Genomic DNA, 21,077 nt, shown 5'->3' with positions numbered 1-21,077 from the left:
ATCCTAGAGCAGCGCTGATTTTCCCAAAGGTCCCTCCTAATCCTCTATGTGTGAGAATTTCATACATAGGTACTATGTTATTTGTTCCTCTCACCCTCCAGCCTTTCCCATGCCCCCCTCTCAAATTCACGATCTCATCTTCAATTATTGTTTTACACACACATAGACACTCACACTCGTGCGTGCGCGTGCGCGCACACACACACATACACACACACAATCTGATGAGTTAATTTGATGTTGCTGGCATCCATATGTGCTTAAGGTTGACCCCTTTGGATTTGATAACCTCCCAGGAAGGCTCATTCTTCAAGAGCACGGTCATCCCCCCCCCACCCCCGCCCCTCAGTAGCCATTTCATTTCCTTCAATCATTCATCTAGGGATGGGGGCCTGGGCTATTTCCATCGACACCGCAATGTCAACTGCTGCTGTCACTGTGCAAGACTGTTTAGGTGGCCAGGCCATCAGGGTTTCATGGGTACACCTCCCCTTTGGGTAGAGAAGACTATCTCAAAGCCGACTTCCTGTCCTCTGGCTCTTCCAGGCTTTCCGCCCCTCTTTGGTGATATTCCCTGATGGTGTTGTAGGTGTATCATGTATTGCTAGGCACTCCGTGGTCAGTTGTTTTCTGCATTGTGACCAGGAGTGAGGTGTCTGTGGCGGTCTGTATCTGCTGCAGAGAGAGGCTTCTTTGATGAGGGGTGAGAGACACACAGACTTATGGGTATGAGGATCAGTGCTAGAACACAGTTAGGGGCTATGTTGGGCTAGGAAAGTGGTGGCAGAGAGTCTCCTGAAGGGTTGGTGACTCCCCCAGCCATAGGAGGTGGGGTAGATCCACAGGATGAGCTAAGTTATCTCACTGACCCGAGACATTTATAGTTTGTGTGCTTTCGTGTGCAAATTTTATTTATTTGACATAAAAGAATTGTGCACTTGGTCAAGCAATGGTGGCACATGCCTTTAATCCCCACACTCGGGAAGCAGAGGCAAAAGGATCTCTGAGTTCGAGGACAGCCTGGTCTACAAAATGAGTTCCAGGACAGCCAGGGCTGTCACAGAAAGAAACCCTGTCTTGAGACAAAAATAAAAAAATAAAAAAATAAATGTGCACTCATTCTCACATGACACATAATTTTAAAAATAAAATCTTTTAGAAAAATCAGTGCTGCTGCTGCAGGAAACCTGTCTAGAAGTCTCAGCTGATGTAGGAGTGTTTCTATCTACCTGTTGTTTCATTGGTTAATTAATAAAGAAACTGCTTGGCCTGATAGGTCAGAACATAGGTGGGTGGAGTACACAGAACAGAATGCTGGGAAGAAGGGAAGTGAGGCAATCGCCATGCCTCTCCTCTCTGGGTCAGATGCCATGGAGCCAGCCACCAGGTCAGACATGCTGAATCTTTCCCAGTAAACCACCACCTCGTGGTTCTACACAGATTACTAAATACGGGTTAAAGCAAGATGTGAGAATTAGCCAGTAAGAGGCTAGAGCTATTGGGCCAAGCAGTGTTTAAATGAATACAGTTTGTGTGTTGTTATTTCAGGTGTAAAACTAGCCGTGTGGGATCCGGTCGGGATGAAAAACAGGCCGGCCCACAGCTCATCACTACAGAATGGCGCCCACATGGATAACTGAATCCACAGAAAGCTTGAGAAAACTTGGGAAAGAATAGAGTAAAGCATGTTTTCTTGGTAGCAGCAGTCTCTTGGGTCTGCTCTGCTTGCTAGAGGCAAGCAAACACTCTCATCTAAGAGAGGCTTCCTGGCTCAGCTTTAGCTGCAAAACCCTGCAGCTCTTTTAAGAGGTCCTGCCATGAAACACTTAAATGCTGTTGATGAAAATTAACTGCATGCTTTTCGGTTTTCAGCCACAGCAGGAAAAAAGCTGTGCTGCTTTAAAATTCCGTTGTTCTGGTCCGTCCTGCCAGGGAAAACTATGACTCTTTCAGGCAGGCAGTCTGACTGGCTGTGGTCTGTGAGCAGAATGCTGTAGCTTGCTTGCTGGCAGGGACCTTGAAATGCCATAGAGTTGTGGCGATAAACATGGCTCCTGCGGGTACCTCTGACATGAGGCTGGAAAGCTAAGGAATGGGCTGGATCCAGCCGCCAAAGTCACGGCTTTAGTCCTACCAATATTGTTTGGTAATTTAAAGGCTCATGTGGTCAGAAAAAAAGAGATACAGTAAAGAGAGATTCAAAAATGAAAACGTCTAAATGGTTTACAGTGTGTTAAAAATATATGCAGGCTAAAGGTTAAAGTTCTTAAAAGTAAAAAAGAAAGAAAGAAAGAAAGAAAGAAATAAAGAAAGAAAGAAAGAAAGAAAGAAAGAAAGAAAGAGAAAGAAGGAAAGAAAGAAAGAAGGAAAGGAAGAAAGAAAGAGACAGAGAGAGAGAGAGAGAGAGAGAGAGAGAGAGAGAGGTGGCAGTACACACCTTTAATCCCAGCACTGGGGAGGCAGAGGCAGATGGATCTCTGTGAGTTCAAGGACAGCATGGTCAACAGAGTTATTCCAGGACAAAGATATACAGAGAACCTGTCTCAAAAAATAAAAGTAAAAATAAATGAAATAGAGGTTAAAATAAAGCCGTGCAAAGATAGAAAATGCACGGAGAATCTTGATACTGTATGTTATTATGCTCTCTTTGAATTGTTTGAATGCTGAGGAAGGAGCAACAGCTGCTAAAAAATATTTGTTTATAAATGCTGCTGAACTAATCCAAGATAGATATTTTGAAAATACCTTGACTTCAGAATTTGGATCTAAGGATATCAGGCTTTGGAAAAGAGTTTCTTCTTTTGTTTTCACAGAGGATGAGACCTCTGTGAAATAGAAGAGGATTGCTTCTATCCCAATATGGTACGATAGACCATGCCCTCCTGAAAGGTTGCTGTGAACACCCTCAAGCAATTACTTTGCTCAACTGCTGACTTGAAGCGTGATGGTCAGCCGGCAATGGGAAATAACCAAACTAGCCTTGTCTGAAATAATCAGCTTTAATAAAGGAAGGAAATGAGGCAAACTTACAGAGCCAGGGTTCCAGCGAAGAGCAGGGAACCAAGAGGGCAGAGTTTACCCAAACACAGTTCTTTTAAAGGTAGTTTGTGCCTCGGAGGGGTCACGCCCCTTAGACAAGGGATTGGTCAGCCTCCCCAACATCTCCCCCTTTTGTCTAAATAAGACAGATTCAAAACCAAATACAACTATATACAATGGGAATAGATAATATAAAATTACAAGAAGCAATATTATTATTTCTGGAAATCCTTTGTCTACAATTCCTTTTCATATGTCCCATTTTGCCACAATTAAAACATTTGGTATTTTGATGCCTTCTTTTACCATTGGAAATTGCTTCTTCTACCCATGCTTCAGTGCCATAGTCAAACGTATCAACAGTCATTGTATGCAAGACCCATTCATCCAAGGGTGCTGATCTGATCTTTAAAGGCCCCAAAATCCTTTTGCACTCCACATTGGCATTCTCATAAGCCAAAGACTCAATTATTATACGCCTTGCTTCTGGGTCAGATATCCCTATTTGTACAGCTTTAGTTAGTCTTTGTAAAAAGTCACTAAATGGGTCTCTCTGACCCTGTTTAACTCTGATATATGATTCTATTCTCTGTCCTGGGTCTTGAACCCTGTCCCAAGCCTTTAAGGCTGCTGTAGTACATATGGATAAGGTGTGTTCATCATAATTAGCTTGTTCTAGAGGATCAGAGAAAAAGTCCTTCACCTAGAATTTGATCTAGGGTAATGTCAGTTCCCTTTGCTCTTTCCTACTGTTCTAAAAGTCTAGCCTCTTGTCTGAACATACACTTCCAATTTAATTGCGATCTGCTCTTTAGAACAGCAGATACTAATTGTACCCAATCGTGGGGCATTTCCTTGTTGCTTATAGACCAAGTTTTGAGCATCTCTCTAACAAAGGATGAATGTAGCCCAAAATTCATAACGGCTTCTTTAACTTCTTTGAGATCATTTATATGGACGGGTTCCCATGTATATTCCTTGATGACCCTAGGGTTTTTAGAACCAGTCACCTTCTCTGTTGCTATTACTGGAAAGGCAGGTAGAGCTTTATGGAAATTATCCTGGAGAGTTCTATTCACTGATGGGGTTAAGATTTTCCTTTGTACCATTTGCTCCTGTTCATCAGAGTCTATAATGTCCTCAATCTTTTCAAATCTGTTTACCATTGCCTTCTGCAAGGCCTGAATCTCTTGTCCAGAATTATGTTCCAAGGCCTTCATAGAGGATTCTAAGATATGAAGTTTGTCCAATACAGATAATATCTCATCCTTGGACAGAATTTTCATGGCATGAATTGTGCCGTCTTCTATTGAAATTCTGTCCATTAATCTTTCATAGCCCTTTGATAAAGTCTTATTAATACATTCAATGGTTCGAATCTTCTCAGATAATGTTTCAGTTCCTACAGACAGGGACTGAAATTTATGGTTCAAATCAGCTGTTCCCTCTTCCACAGCAATGAATTTTTTCTGAATATCAGACTGAACCTGTTGCAGATTTTGCTCAGTTGACAGAGTCATATCAGACAAAGATCTATTCCTTTCCTCGAGAACTTCAAACTGTTTCTTGATGTGGTTATAGTCAATCTGAATTGTTTTTGAAATTGCCTCAACCATTTGGAAGTTGCCTCTCAAAACAGTCGTGCCCTTCCTTAATTTTTCAACTTCTGCCTGTAAGGACTCTATCATTTTTCTATTGTCCAACCACATTATAACAAAAAAATAAAAATAAGAAAGACACCAAGCCCTGTAAATATCCAACCAAAGGAAACCGCATTTACATCACTCCATAATTCAGACATTGTGCAATCAAACAAGCTATAAAATTTTTCAACGGTGATATTATCAGGCATTTTCAATCAGATCTGTATTTATTTTTATGTATTTATATATTTATTTTTAATCGAAAGAAATTTTACCTGTAATAACCATTGTCTGCCAGTAGATGGCGGGGTGCACCTGGATCCGCGTGGCTGAAAAAGTCAAAGATAGCACCGGGAACTGAGGCGGTGCACGGGCACGCTTACAGACCTGCAGGGGAGGGAACTGCGCTGAGAGGGTGTAATCTGCAATCTGCGCGGCTGGCAAGGTGGGGGGGGGGGGGCCCAAAGCTCTGGGCAGGCGCTCAGTGGGACCACGGGACCTGGCGCAGCTGGAGCCTGGGCTCTGTCCTCAGCCTGTGCACTCGCAGGCAGATGAGACACAAGCAGCTCCTGGGGAAAAAAACTGCGAGCTGGCAATCCGCTGAATTAGAATCAATGTTGGATCCCCACAGCGCAAAAGCTGCGCAATGGCGGGGAGGGTGGAAAAGCCACTCAGCAGTTGTTAAACAGTGGCTGCCCAAGCTCACTGGGGCGACAGCTGAGTCAAACAAAAGCCCAACGCCCTGTGGCTGGCATCAGGAGCTGAAGGCTCTCAAATGCCCCAGTTGGACGCCAAAATGAAGCGTGGTGGTCGGCAATGGGAAATAATCAAACTAGCCTTGTCCGAAATAATCAGCTTTAATAAAGGAAGGAAATGAGGCAAACTTACAGAGCCAGGGTTCCAGCGAAGAGCAGGGAACCAAGAGGGCGGAGCTTACCCAAACAGTTCTTTTAAAGGTATTTTGTGCCTTGGAGGGGTCACGCCCCTCAGACAAGGGATTGGTCAGCCTCCCCAACACTGACTGAGATGAATCTAGCACACAGGTTACACCAAGAAAGATCTGATTAACAGCACCCCCATACAGCATGAAGCAGTTTGGAGAGAAATAACTGCGCCCATATTCCCAAAAATGGTTTATAAATGTTCTTTTACATTTAAAGGGGGATATGATATAGATATGAATAATTTGCATTGATATGGATTTTGCTTTAGTGATTTAAATTTAAGGTCAATTTTGTTATATGTATATGTATTTCTGATCTTGATTAAGGTATTGTGATTGTGTAGTTCATTTAAAAATGTAATGTTTAATTAGAAATATAGGTTGTTAATGGATAATCATCGATAATAGTCAAGCTTGTAGTCATGTTAGTTAGATTTTCTAGATATATAGAGATATATTTCAGTTAGATAGGCATTCTTCATATCTTCCAAAGACTACAGAATATGGCATTTTAAATGTTTTAATAACTTAGGGCTTTTCATGACAATGAGACATGTCTGCTCCTGGCAGCAGCAGCTACTTCAAGAGGAAGATGGGCATCGAAGAGGCTCCTTATGGAGTTTGATAGCCATTTGGGCAAGAAACTGCTCTTGCCTGGACTGTTGCATAAACTGGACACAGGGAACCCACAGAGAGAGGACTGCTGAACTTGTCTAAAGGTGAGATGATCTTTCGGGGTTCCTGATTCATGAAAGAGTTTTCAAAACATTCTGCAGAATACAGCAGATACTGACTGAACCACTTTTGAAATGTCCTGCTTCATGGAAATGTCTGCTGGAAACTATGGGCCTGTAGGCTGAAGATGGATGCCCCAACGGTACAGAGGAACTTTTGGTGACTGTCCAGGCAGCGAGATGTCTCTGTCATTTCTAGAGTTTTGGAAGTTACTTATTTCTTGTTTACTTAGGTAATATTATATCCTTCTGGATTCTTTGATGGAGTTGAAGAATATATAGATAGTTATTGTTTTCCTTAGTTTTGATTTAAAAAGTAAATATAAATATTGTAACTGTAATTCTTGCTTGATAACTATTTTGTTATATGTAATTTTACTATGTTAAAGTTAAAGCCTTCCTTTTTGTTTAAACAGAAAAAGGGGAAATGATGTAGAAGTGTTTCTATCTATCTATTGTTTCAATGGTAAATTAATGAAGAAAGTGCTTGGCCTGATAGGTCAGAACATAGGTGGGTGGAGTAGACAGAACAGAACAGGGAAGAAGGGAAGTGAGGCAATCACCATGAAGCCAGCTACCAGGTCAGACATGCTGAATCTTTCCCAGTAAGCCACCACTTTGTGGTGCTACACAGATTATTAGAAATGGGTTAATCAAGATGTGAGAATTAGCCATTAAGAGGCTAGAGCTAATGGGCCAAGCAGTGTTTAAATGAACACAATTTGTATGTTGTTATTTTGGGGCATAAGCTAGCTATGTGGGAGCCAGATGGGATAAAAAGCAGGCCTGCTCACCACATCACTACACTCAGCCAGCATGGAAAAGTATCTTCGCTCGCTGACATACTTCCGAGGACATTACCATGTAGCCACCTGCCCTGTGTCAGCTTCCATCTCTGTGGATACTTACATTCCATCCCACTGAGTCCATCGGCAATCCAGTGAGACAGGTTTAATCATCTAATGTTTATAGACTATAACCTGTGCTCAGATGGGAAAAGCTGTCAAATCCACACCTACCTTCAGCTCTCCCCTGTTCTCCATAACCAGCACAGGCTTCCTGTCTCCTCCTCATTCTGCGGTCATTACATGAATGACTTTGATAGTACCCTTCACCTGTCTGGTGTGTGCACACAGGTTCCAACTAGTCCAATACACTCACTTAGGAATTAAATATTGCTTTCTTAACACAGGCCACATGCCAAGCAGAATCAAACAAAAAAAAGATTTATTCCTAAATAAGCAGCAACATTTTTCATGAGTGCCATTCTATACAGAAGGCATTAATATTCACAGAAAGTCTTCTGCAGTGGATGAAGATTGGTCAGCCCATGATCTTCTTCAGTAGATTCTTAACAGACAAATAACCCTAAAGGCATTAAACTTACTATTCAATAAGTACAACTCACCATGGTAAGGAAAAAGCGTACCGCCATGAAGCTGAAATAATCAAATATAAAGATGGACGCTATTCCAAAAAAGAACACACCGATGCTCGTGCACCACAGAGACATCCGTCTTCCAAACCTGAAAAACGAGAGCACAGTGGGAATACCGGCGTGGCTTTCACAGTCTAAGTTGCCTGAAGGGTCCCTGAAAGACGAGCATTGACATCATGCATTTGATTTCTGTTCGCTGTTTGCTTTAAACAAATCTTGAATCAACACGCATCTTCAGGAAACCGGCCTTTCGGTGGGGAGGCCTCCAGCTAAGCTGCTGAGATGCACCATGGAACCACTCTGGGCCTTGTACTTAGAACCAAGGGAAATTTCGCCCCTTCCCAGCCCTCTACCCTGCTTGTTTGTTTTCCCCGCTAGCTGATTTGGCCAACCAAGGCTGCAGCAGATAACCACCTTAAAACCTGGTCCCTGGGGCCTGAGAGATGGCTCCGTGGTTAAGAGCCCTGGCTGCTCTTGTGGGGGACCTGGATTCACTTCCCAGGACCGGCATGGTGGTTCACAGCTGTCGGTAACTCCAGTCCCAGGACACCTGACACCCTCTTCTGGGCTCTGTGGCACCACACATGCATGTTGTGCATATGCTCATGCAGGTGAAACACTCATACACAGAAAATTAAAATAAATAAATCTTTCCAAACAAAACTGACATCATGCTAGCTTCTACTCTGGAGTGGTATTATAATTGGGAGAAGGATTTTTAGGGGTGAAAAAGAAAAACTCTGACATTTCCATATGATTCAAATACCTTAAAATAAAGCCTTCCCAGGTAAACATGGGGCTTTTAGTAGATTTGCAAAGTTGGACAACCACAGTCTCTGTTTTATTCTGAAACCTATACATCATCTTCCAAGGAGATGTGATCTGAGGAATGCCCCTCCCATTCCCTGTGCTCCTAGGAGACACCAACCCCATTCCCTGTCTTCCAAGCCTTCGGAGACCACCATTTTCTCTTATTTGCTGTTTTGGGAAATTTCATATAAATGGAGTAAACAATATGTGGCCTTTGTCTGTCCTCTTTTACTCGGTGTCATGGTCTCCTGATTCACCTGTCGCAGCATGACTCAGCTCTTCACTCCTTTTTTTGGCATGACTCAGCTCTTCACTCCTTTTTTTGGCATGACTCAGCTCTTCACTCCTTTTTCGGCATGACTCAGCACTTTAGTCCTTTTTTGGCATGACTCAGTTCTTCACTCCTTTTTTGGCATGACTCAGCTCTTCACTCCTTTTTTTATCATGACTCAGCTCTTCACTCCTTTTTCGGCATGACTCAGCACTTTAGTCCTTTTTTGGCATGACTCAGTTCTTCACTCCTTTTTGGCATGACTCAGAACTTCAGTCCTTTTTTATCATGACTCAGCACTTCACTCCTTTTTCAAAGCTGAGTAATATTCCCTCGGGTTTTCTACCCCTCAGTGAGCACACACTTGACTCTTTCAATGCTGTCCTGAGCATTCATGTCCAAGATTTTGCGAGGACTTTGTTTTCACCACTCCATCTGACTTTTGTGTAGCACTGCCAAAATCTTTTCCGAGATGACTGCCCTGGTTTTCCTGCCCTGCCAGCACCCTCACCGATGCCTGTGGGTTCCCTGTGGCCACAGCAGTGAGTATGAACCAATATCTCACCATGGCCTTGAGTTACATTTTTCTAGTGATCCACAATGACGAGAACCTTCTCAAGTGTCAATTGGCCATCTGCACTTATTCTTAGAGAAACATCAATCAGAGTCCTTGCATGGCTTTAAATTAATTTTTTATGTTGAATTTTAAGAGTCATGTATATTTTCTGAGTGTGGTGGCACATATCTCTAACCCCAGTACTTAGAAGACAGAGGCATGTGGATCTCTGTGAGTTTGAAACCAGCCTGGTCTACATAATGTATCCCAAGACAGCAAGGGCTATGTTTCAAACCCACCACCGAAGAAAAGAATTATCTATATTGTGGATACAAAATCCTTGGCAGAGATATGATTTGAAAATATACTTTTGCCTGTGTGTGATCTTTGGCAAATCATTTTAAGGAAATAGATACAAATATGGATTACATATTCTGGCCAGTAGGTTTACTTGAGACAGCAAATGAAAGGTAAACAAACAGGAAATTGTCATGGTCGTGGCCTTTGTCTTAGTTAAGGATTCTATTGCTGTGACACCATAACTAAAAGCAAGTTGGGAGGAAAGGGTTTATACGGCTTATACTCTCACATCCCCGGAAGTCAGGACAGGAACGCCAGCAGGACCAGAACCTGGAAACAGGAACTGACGTAGTGGCCATAGAGGGGTGCTACTAACTCGCTTGCTCCTTGTGGATTTCCCAGCCTGCTTTCTTATAGAACCCAGGACCACCATCCCAAGGATGGCACTCACTACCCACAATGGGCCCTCTTACATCAATCACTAACTAAGAAAATGTCCCGCAGTCGGATCGATATTAGGAAGGCATTTTCTCAATTGAGGTTCCTTCCCTTTAGATAAATGTAGCTTGTGTCAAGCTGAAATAAAACTAGCCAGGACAATCGACCCCTTGCCAACTCGACACACAAACTCATCACTGTTAAGCCACAACCTTTCCTTTCTTGTCTGTCCCCAAGTTCTCACATTAGTATGAATATCACAATATAAAATGTTCCAAAACTTCAGTTTCTTTAAAAATCCAAAGCTTTTTAATTCAAAGTCTCTCAGCTGTGAGCTCCTGCAAAATCAAAAGTAAATGCTTCAAGAGGGAAGAGCCAGAACACAGTCATAATCAAATCAAAGCAAAAGCAAACTCCAAGAGATACTCAGATGTCCAATTACGGGGGTTCTGGCCTCCTCCGGGGAGCTTGAGTCATTTCTCCAGCTCTGCCCTCTGCAGCACACACTGCCCTCTGCAGCACACACTGCCTGTCTTCCAGCCTCCAGCTGACTTTGCTCCCATCGCTGCTGCTCTTCTTGGTGGCCATCCCATGATGCTGGCATCTCCAAAATGCTGGCTCTTCTGCGGCAACTGGGCTGCAGGCTCACCAATAGCCTCTCACAGGCTTTCTTCACGGTGCCAAGCCTCATCTTCTCGGCGTGATCCCTTCGGCCTGGGCCTTCAGCTGCCACCGAGGCTGTACCTTCACCAGTGGCCTCTCCTGGCCTCTCCTCGTACTGAACTTCGGTTGTTCTCCAGGACCCCTTCGTGCCTTACCAAGTTTGGCTGCCAGCACAAGGTACAACCTTGGCTGCGTCTAGAACGTAGCTTCTGTGTGCTGACTCTCATGAAACACTTTACAGATTCTACCTCAAAGATGCTGGTCTCTTCTTAAACTCCGTTAATTCCTCAGCTCCAGCTGACCAGCAGCGAGCATCCCAGCAAAAAGCAAAGGTCTCACTTTAGTGCTTCTGGTTGTTAATCACGGCTGGCTCTTCAGTCACGGCTAATCAGAACCACGGAATCTTAATTCAAAACAACAAAAGGCCCCAGTAGAGTCTTTGAACTTTGAACTTTCCTCTGAAATGTCACAAGCCAAACCTCCGTCCTCAGCACTGCCCTCAACATTCTTTTCTTCCAAAATCCCACAGAACAGCTCGCCAAGCATTGCACACTCAATGGCTTTTCTATCCTAAAGTTCCAAAGTCCTTCTGCAATCTGACCAAAACCGTGGTCAGGCCTGTTACAGGAATATGCCACCATCTTGGTGCCAATTTGTCTTAGTTAGAGTGTCTATTGTTATAATGAAACACCATGACCAAAAAGCAAGCTGGGGAGGAAAGGGTTTGTCCAGATCACACCTCCACAGCGCAGCTCATCATTACCCACCAGGAACTCAAGCAGGGCAGGATCCTAGAGGCAGGAGCTGATGCAGAGGCCATGGAGGAGTGCTGCTACTGGTTTGCTTCCCATGACTTGCTCAGTCTGCATTTTATAGAACCCAGGACCACCAGCCCAGGGGTGGTACATCCACAATCAGCTGGGCCTTCCCCTATCGATCACTAAGAAAATGCCCTACAGCCAGATCTTACGGAGGCATTTTCTCAGCTGAGGTTCCCTCCTTTCAGACTACTGTGGCTTGTGTGAAGTTGACACAAAGTCTCCTGCACAGCTTTCCTCGGGCTTCTCGGTGTCCACACACATCAGCAGGGACGACTGCCCGTAGTCATGGGTGGGGTGCTTCCCAGTGCCGTCTGAGACCTGAACACCACTGAAAAGCATTGTTAACTGCTGCTGGGAAGCCCTTCCACCACACGGATGTCTTCACTCTCTGCAGGAGCACAGCCACCTCTGAATGACCACAGACCATCAAAGAGCACGACCCTCAGCTTCCTGTCCTGCCCACCCGCCTGCGCAGTCAGCACCTTCCTCTTCACCCCATCTACCTGGTTCTTCTTTTCCTCTTCTAGCCCCTTCCCTACAGTTTGAATCTCATCACCCTGAATGATAACCTTCTCTCGAACCCAAGGCATCTACAGCCACCTTGCATTTACTTCATCATCAGTAACAGACCGACCGCACCACCAACTGCTGCCTGTCTTCCTATCTTCGACCTTCGTTGCCCTCCCCACTCTAAAGGTGGTATTAATTTTGAATATCCCATCCCTGTCCTTTCCATAATCCAGAGAAAGTGCATGCTTGTTGAAAGTATCCAGACATGCCCTTCTCTCTCTTTCTCTCTCTCCTGGTATTTTCTGGCAACATCACCTGCTACCCAGGCTTCTAAACCTTAATACATGCATACACACGCACACATGCATGGAATGCATGCATGTACGTGCACATACACACCAGCCTCCCCTACTCCCTGCATATTCATCACTACAATTTTCAGTTTCGAAATGCCTCCCAGGGGTTGGAGAGATGGCTCAGTGGTTAAGAGCATTGCCTGCTCTTCCAAAAGGTCCTGAGTTCAATTCCCAGCGACCACATGGTGGCTCACCACCATCTGTAATAAGGTCTGGTGCCCTCTTCTGGCCTGCAGACATACACACAGACAGAACATTGTATACATAATAAATAAATAAATAAAATGCCTCCCAGATATGCCTTCATCTTTCCCTGTCCACTTCCCCTGCTTTCCCTCAACCCTCCGTCGCTTACGTCACTGGTTCTAGCTGGTCTCTCTCACCTCACACCACTGCACCACCCACATCTCTAGAAAGTAAACTCTGCTGGCCCTGCTTCTGTATCTGGTCGTTTCTGTATCCACCTGTCTCTTCTGCCATCCAAACCTTCCTTGCATCTACCAGACACAAAGGAAAGAACTCGATTTGCTTTGAGTTCACATCTTTCATTCTCTGATGCGGGCTTTTAGGCATCCATTATATGGAGCAAAGGTATTTCAGCACATTGACTCGGTGCACAGACTGCCCCTGCTTGAAATATGTTTCGTTTCAGCCTCGAGCGCTGAGCACATTTCAACAGAAAATGCTGAGAAGATAATTTGTACACCCATCTGCCAGATGAAAACAGCAACACTCAGCACCTATGAGCATTCATAGTCATAGGAATGGCCCTGGCCACAACAGAGCCCCGACATTTCTCTTCACATGGATTTCACAGCTGTCTTAGGCTGCTATCCCCTAGAGCCAAGGGTTGCTGATCTAAGCTGCTGTCTCTAAGTCCCCAGGGCCCCAAACATGCTTGTAAACTCACAGCTGCCAAGACCAAATATCCTTCTCTGTTTAGACAGAGGCACATACGGCATGCAGCAGGGTCTGTATCTCCAAGATGAAGTTTGCTTTATTTTAGAGTTCTACATTTATTTTAGTGTGGATGCTTATAAATATGGCTGCTCTGTGCTTTGCAAGATAGTATGCCCTCCAAAATTAATGGTGAAATACAGTCCCCCAAAATGCCAGAGATGATCATGTCATGAAGACTCCGTCCTCCTTATAAAAGGGCTCAAGACTGACGGGACAATTCTCCAGTCCTCACGTTGCTTCTTCTGTGTGAGGACACTATATCTCTGGAGGCTGCAGTGACGAGACACCATCGTGGAAGCAGAGAGCAGTCCTCGTGTTGCTAACACTTTTATCTCAGACGTCCCAGTCCCCAGAGTGAGAAATAAATCCCTGCTGTTTATAAATTACCAGTATATGACATTCTTGCTAAGACAGCACAAAGAGACTACAACAAACCTGGCGGCCAGATTTTCACATTTATAGATATTAGGACCTAAGGCCAGGCCAGCTCTTTAAAACCAAGTCTATTTAAGGGAAAAATAAAGAAATAGCCATTATCCATCAAGTAGTTTCTTCTGTATTTCTCTTTTCAAGAAAGCTTCAGGGAGAATGACTGGGGTGGGGAGGGGAGCTCAGCTTATAAACTAGGATTCTGAAACAGGTGAGTGAGCCAGTTTTCCCAGCAAGCACAGCTGATTGGCAGCACAAGCGGCATCCATTCCCAGGCAGGCCGCTCAGTGAGTCATCTAACCCCGCGCTACTCTGCACTCCTAAGTGATGGGCCAGCTGGAGGGTGCACTTTAGACAGGGCATGTGAAAAGAACTGGAGCTCTGGACATGATGCTCTGTCCCACCAGGAAACCCAGACAGAAAACTGAATCCTACACCGTGCAACAGTGCTAAATATTTCATTTTTACCTGTCAGAAAGGTAGCCAAAAGTAATTGATCCCAGCAGCACGGCAGATATGAACAAGGGCTGGATCATGTATGCATACCATTTCCGCTCGCAGACCAGGTTCAAGTCTTCTACCAAAGAATTTCTCCATCTGCTCTGGTCATACACATAGCCATCAGAGCAAGGGCTCTGGAGCCCATAGCCACCGGACTCGCCAACCAAGTGTGACTTGTTCTCCCTCCAGGTCCTGTTACATCTTGTGAGCTCCCAGATCTCCCCACTCTGCAATTCCACTGTAATGTGATCTTTCTGGTCTGGGGACCGCAGGGCCAGTATGTCCTCCAACCTCCAAGCAGATAAGTTATGGGAAAAAGCCCTCCGAATATTGCCTGGGGGCTTGCAGGCATGCTCAGGGATACTCAACATGAACACAGAAGCCAAGTAGTGGATGCCACAGGAGACGTTCTGGTAGGCACATATCAGATACAGGATTATCTGGAACCTGTAAAGAAAAGAGAGGGCTGGTTGTTATAGCTGGCCTATGGATGGGACAAGCACACAAATAAGTATAGAGGGACTCCATCTGGTCAACCTTAATACACTTATACACGTATAGATGGGTAAATACAAAAATAATTGTAGGTGGTTCTCTCTCATACAAGTGAAATATGTATTACATATGTATATATTTCAAGTAATGCACTAAATTTTAGTTCCACCCTCATCTCATTAGGTCATTCCAACATACAAGCTTGCTAACTAGCTCAAGTTTATGGACCAATCAACCTTTGTCCAGCAAATAAGTCACAGAAAAGATTGGAAAGCCAGTTTAACTTTTAAAAGCGTCATATGTACTAATTTTTCTAAACCAAACATGAGCGTATCTCTTCTCTTCAACCTGTGATTCGAGCACTGGGTGTGACCATTTATTTACCCTTGAAGGTAATAAAGCCTTCTCGCACTGTGACCAGAGATCAACATCCATGGCCCCAAATTTAAGATTGTTCATTCTGCCTCTAACCGCAGAACATTGTGGAGTCCCAAAAATGTGAGCCTATTTCCATGTTGACCAAAGGCCAGAGAGTACAAACTAGCCTCTAGTTCCTTCAAGATTATTGTGCTTCAGCCTCAAACACAAGGTTATTGTCAGCAGGTGTGGCTAATAGCTAGACTTTGGGCTCCAGGAATAGAGAAGTAGATTGTTCCTACCTCAAACAAGAATCTAAGGATTCAACTAAGTTCCACTTCCCTTTATGGAGATAACTTGGGATTCCACACCATTCCAAAGAGTGGTTTCCCTACAGTTTTGGTCTAAGCAAGACTTGTTTTTGTTCTAGCAACAGAATGTTTAACTGTGAATGTGGTCCATGACTTTCAATTGATCTGTTCATTTCCTTGTATCATGTTAATACAGTCTTTTGTCTTATTCCTACCTTTTAGGGTCAGTTGGAAATTAAACACAGGTGAATTTTCAGTATTCACTGGAGTTCCCTCCTGATACTATCCTATGTTTCTCTGTTTTATTATTTTCATTCACATCTTCATGCTCTTTACTATATTTCTAATCCCCAAGCCTTTACCCTGGCGAGAGGTATTTTGTCGTGGCTGGTCCCCAACAGAACATTGAAAGCTTAAGAGTTTCTCGGTGAATGGCTGGTTAAGTTACAGCGGCAGGCACTGGCAGCCTGGGAGATGCAGACTCTGGGCTTGAAATTCAAAGAGAGCCATGAACAGTGTCCCTGTTACTGTTTCTGTCAACTTGACACAAGAGTCATTTGAAAAGAGGGAAACTCAATGGAGAAAATGCTTCCAACGAATTCGCCTGTAGGCACATCTATGTGGTGGGTTTTCTTGATTTGGTAGGGCCTACCTCACTGTGGGCAATGCCATCCCTGGGCTGGTGGTCCTGGGGTGTGTAAGAAAGCAGACCAGGCAAGTCATGAGGAGCAAGCCAGTAAGCAACATCTCTCCATAGCCCCTGCATCAGCTCCTGCCTCAGGGTTCCAGCCTTGAGTTCTTGGCTTCCCTCAGTGGACTATGACCCAAGCAAGATATTTATGCCCAATAAAGCTGTTCCTCCCCAGGCTGGTTTTAGTCAGTATTTTTTATCATAACAATAAGAGAAAACTAGATATACTGTTTACCTGAGACCTTTGGGCTTGTGTCTAACCAATCTCATCCTATTGGAGTGGCTCTACCTGAGACCTCATACTCCATGTCTGTCTCAACAGAGATTTACATAGTGCTTTCCCTAGCAACACCCACTGAGACAAGAGGGGAAATCAGGGCTTGTCACATAGTGTGTTCACTAGTTTTCTGTAGGAAACTAAACAGTCACACACAGCCTCCTCTTCTATCTATAAATAATGATATGCTGCCCTAGAAAGATTTATACTGCTCTCATTCATGTGACCATTAAACATAAATTTAGTGGAATCAGAGATGGTTCCATCGGTAAAATACCTTGCCACACAAGCTGAAGGACCTGTAGGCAGAGACTGCTCCTTCGTTTCCCAGCCACCCAGACCCAAAATAATCACACAGAAACGTATTAACTGCAATACTATTAGGCCAATAGCTTACGCGTATTTTTAGCTAGCTCTTACATCTTAAACTAACCCATTTCTATTATTTTATATTTTACCATGAGGCTCATGGTTTGTCAGTAAGGTTCCAGGGCATCTGTCTCCTTTGGCAGCTATATGGTGTCTCCCTTACTCCACCTTCTTTTCTCCTCTATCTCTGTTTGGAATTCCTGCCTTGCTCTGCTCTGCCCTGTCATAGGCCCAAGAAGCTTCTTTCTTCGTTATCCAATAAAAGCAACACATATACATAAGAACACCCCACACCAAGGACCCAAGTTGAGATCCCCAGCACTCACTTAAAAAGTCAAGTGAGGCAGCCAGTAGGTATAATACAGATGTTGCTGTGGATGTTGCTGTGGTGATCGGGAAGACCCTGAGGCTTTGCTGACCACGGGCAGCCTCTCAGTGAGCTCCTCATCCTGTGAGAGACCCTGTCTTTTTTTTTTTTTTTTTGGTTTTTCGAGACAGGGTTTCTCTGCGGCTTTGGAGCCTGTCCTGGAACTAGCTCTTGTAGACCAGGCTGGTCTCGAACTCACAGAGATCCGCCTGCCTCTGCCTCCCGAGTGCTGGGATTAAAGGCGTGCGCCACCACCGCCCAGCTGAGACCCTGTCTTAAGAAGCAAGATGGAGGAGCTGGAGAGACGGCTCAGCCTCTATTTCCCAGTCATTCAAAGATGCTAACACGTCTTTTGCAGTGAGTATTAAATTAAGAACTGTGTATAAGCTCCTTACACAGAGTACTTGGCACATGTCGGGTATATGTGTAGCAACCAGCCCAGAGACCCGACCAGGCCCAGAGGGAGAACCTACTGGGGCAGAAACAGTCATCTTGAACACGGTAGGAGAAGCTAGTTGGGCTGGCAGGGTTTCTACTAAACCATGCCTCCCAATCGTGATTTTCCAGCTGATGGTCTAGAGAGCACCCCAAGTCCCAACTTCCCCATAGGGGAACATCTAATTATCTGTACCCCCCAAGTCCAAGCGGACTCTAGCACCTCCTGTGGCCAGAAGCCAAGAGGACAAGCCAGGCCATGGGCTGTGGGCCAGGCCTCTGCAAGCGCTGGGCAAAGAGGGCGTGGAGAAGCTGTAGAACCCCATCCCAACCGACAGAAACAGACACCTCTGCAGCCGCCCCTGCTCTGGCCCCAAATCCTTCGCCTCCCTACTTGCCAAAGTGTCCCACGTGGTCAAAAATCAGTTCCACATTGCACGACTCCATGTCCCCTTCGAGGATAGGAATGCCCTGGGCTGCGAGCGCCCCACCGGCCCTGCCCACAGGACGCCCCTGCACCACCCCACCCCCACCTTCCTTCCCAGAAGCCCACGAGTCTTGGGATGGCGGCGCGGGGCACACACCCTGATGCTCCATCGTACATGCCTTCAACTTTGCCGGATAGTTTCCCACACCCTCCACGCTCCTCGCATATCCCCATGATCCAGGAAGCACCAGCCTGACTAGAGTCTTCAAGAGCATCCCATCTTCAAGAGCATCAGCAGGACACGTTTTTGCTTCCTAAGCTGTCTTGCTTAAGAATCCACCGTATAGTGGGTTTTAAGTGCCTCTGCCTACCCTGCCCGCCCCTCACCCCCAACACCAGCACTGTGTTGGTGTTAGGACTGCAGGCCCACTTGGAATTTAATCCCTTTTGCTTTCACACTCCATAACCTTTTTTTCCTGAAGAACATTCTTGTTGCTCAACCTTTAAAATAGAACTTGAGAGCCCGGAAAGATGGCCCAGCAGTTAGAGCGCTTGCTTGGAGCAACCGCTACTGGAGGCTATAACTTTAGCTCCAGGGATTGGTTGCCCTCTTCTGGCCTCTACAGGCACCTGCACTTAGGTGCACACACTCAGATATAGACACATGGATAATTTCAAACGGAAACGAACTGGTGAACTCCCCCTCTGTGCTTGTATGGGGAACCGCAGCCACCGTTAGTTGTTGGGTGTAGTGGTCAATGGTCTTGTCACACCCAGACAATACTGTTTTGATAAGGTCCCACACACACACCTCTGGCCCTTAGAATCTCTTCTCCCTCCCTTCCTCCTCCACCCCTATCCCCCCTCCAGTGCTTCTCTGGCTCATCTACACTCTGCCTCACTCTGGCCACCCGGCCTCCTCACGGGCCTCACCCACAGCCCTCACCCAAAACTCTGGACTTTCACCCTCATTCCTCCTTCTACCTGAAACTTCTTGGCTCTTCAGTCGCTCCACTGTTTAGATGTTGCCTTTGCTCCTCTAACACTAGTCATCATTGCTGCCTGGCCTCTTTTAAATTTTCTTCAACCTGATACACAGGTAATACAACATGTAGCACCTGATCTCACTTCTGTCCTGATACACAGGTAATACAACATGTAGCACCTGATCTCACTTCTGTCCTGATACACAGGTAATACAACATGTAGCACCTGATCTCACTTCTGTCCTGATACACAGGTAATACAACATGTAGCACCTGATCTCACTTCTGTCCTGATACACAGGTAATACAACATGTAGCACCTGATCTCACTTCTGTCCTGATACACAGGTAATACAACATGTAGCACCTGATCTCACTTCTGTCCTGATACACAGGTAATACAACATGTAGCACCTGATCTCACTTCTGTAAGATATAATCTCCATGACAGGAACCACTTTAACACGTAGTAGGTGCTCGATAAATATGTGTTAGACGAACAAATGGGCACAGATCTACGTATAAGAAATTACACAAAACTTAAGCATCTTCCCTAAGAATAGCTGTTTTCCCACACTTGGGTGGAAGAAGGAAAAAGCCTAGCACAAACTTCATTCAGGACCCGACACGGGTCAGACTTCCTAAGGAGGAATCTACTAACAGTATGCTTCTCCTTAGAAACATAGACAGGGTTAACCGGTGGCTGGAAGAGATGTGGGAGGACGCAGGTGGGAAAAGGAGGAGACTCTTTCCCCATGCCCCAGCTTTTATAGTGTTTGTGTGTGTGCAGCTTCGTCTCTGTAGAAGAAGTCATTAAATTGGGTAACTTGAACCCTTGGCAGGGAAGTGTTCTGCCTCCCTGGAGCCAAGTGGTCTCCAGGCCCAGACCCTCCTTGAAGCCTAGTCTTGGAAGCATACCTAGTTCCCCACATGGGACCAACACAGTAGAAAGAAGGCAAAGAGCAAAGACAGTGGTTAAGTTGGTGGATGAACAAAGGCTGGTCTTTCTATGAAGGACCTTGTCCAGAGATCTAGAAGGATCTTGATGTAAGCATTTAGGATCCGGGGCTGAAGAAATGGCACAGCAGTTAAGAACACTGACTGCTCTTCTCGAAACCAGGGTTTGATTCCCAGCATGCACGTGGCAGCTCACGATAATGATATTGACAAAAATGGCTCCAAAACAAAGAGCAGGTGTGAAGATGAGAGATTGTTATGACATTTCTTTCTGGATATATTCATTACAGATGAGAATTCAGGAATGAGGTGCACTAAGCCTTCTGAAGGACTTGAGTCTGTACGGGGCATTCTCAACCACAGCACCAACCTGCCTGGGCAGTGCTCTGATGGAATATCTCTGCAAACTGGGTATTACAAAATTACATATGAAACAGTGATGGCTTGTGATATAGGAAGGCCTTCTGTATATGTGTTGCTTTTATTGGTTAATGAATAAAGAAACTGGCTTGGCCTGATAGGGGAGAGTAGAGCTTGGGGGGGGGGGAACTAAACTGAATGCTGGGAGAAAGAAGGCAGAGTCAGGGTGATGCCATGTAGCCACCACCAGAGACAGACGCACCGGAACTTTGATGGTAGGCCATGAGCCTCGTGGTAAACATAAATTAATAGAAATGGGATAAATTAAGGTGTAAGAGATTTTTTTAGAAATATACTAGAGTCATTGGCCAGGCAGTATTTTAAATAATATAGTTTCTGTGTGATTATTTCAGGAGTCTGGGCTGCCAGAAATGAACAAGTGATCTCTGACAACAGGCCTGGGCCGATACTTAATCAGTCCACTTCCTTCATAACATACGCCTTGGATAAGGATCACCCAGTAACAGCAAAGCGGCAAGTTAGGAGTCCCTGACTCTGACGGTCTGAGACAATTAAGTAGGATCATGACTAATTATGGTAAAAAATGGGACCAAAGCCAGGACAGCTCCTGAA

The 21,077-nt window shown here is 45.0% G+C and overlaps 1 protein-coding gene across 1 annotated transcript in view; it reads right to left on the bottom strand.

The window, feature by feature from the left end:
* Positions 1 to 18,161, bottom strand: part of Slc22a16 (solute carrier family 22 member 16) — a 49,189-nt gene extending 31,028 nt beyond the window's left edge. Inside the window, exons 1-3 of the mRNA XM_038340843.2 lie at positions 18,109 to 18,161; positions 14,380 to 14,859; positions 7,768 to 7,885 (exon numbers count right to left, since the gene is read on the bottom strand). Coding sequence (XP_038196771.2) covers positions 7,768 to 7,885; positions 14,380 to 14,859; positions 18,109 to 18,161 — 651 coding nt within the window. The remainder of the gene's footprint in view (positions 1 to 7,767; positions 7,886 to 14,379; positions 14,860 to 18,108) is intronic.
* Between the last annotated feature and the right edge of the window lie 2,916 nt (positions 18,162 to 21,077).

The sequence above is a fragment of the Arvicola amphibius genome, chromosome 8 (genome assembly GCF_903992535.2).
Source record: "Arvicola amphibius chromosome 8, mArvAmp1.2, whole genome shotgun sequence".
Taxonomy (NCBI): domain Eukaryota; kingdom Metazoa; phylum Chordata; class Mammalia; order Rodentia; family Cricetidae; genus Arvicola; species Arvicola amphibius.
The sequence above is the reverse complement of the archived record's forward strand: the minus strand, read 5'-3'. Positions and strand labels throughout refer to the sequence as shown.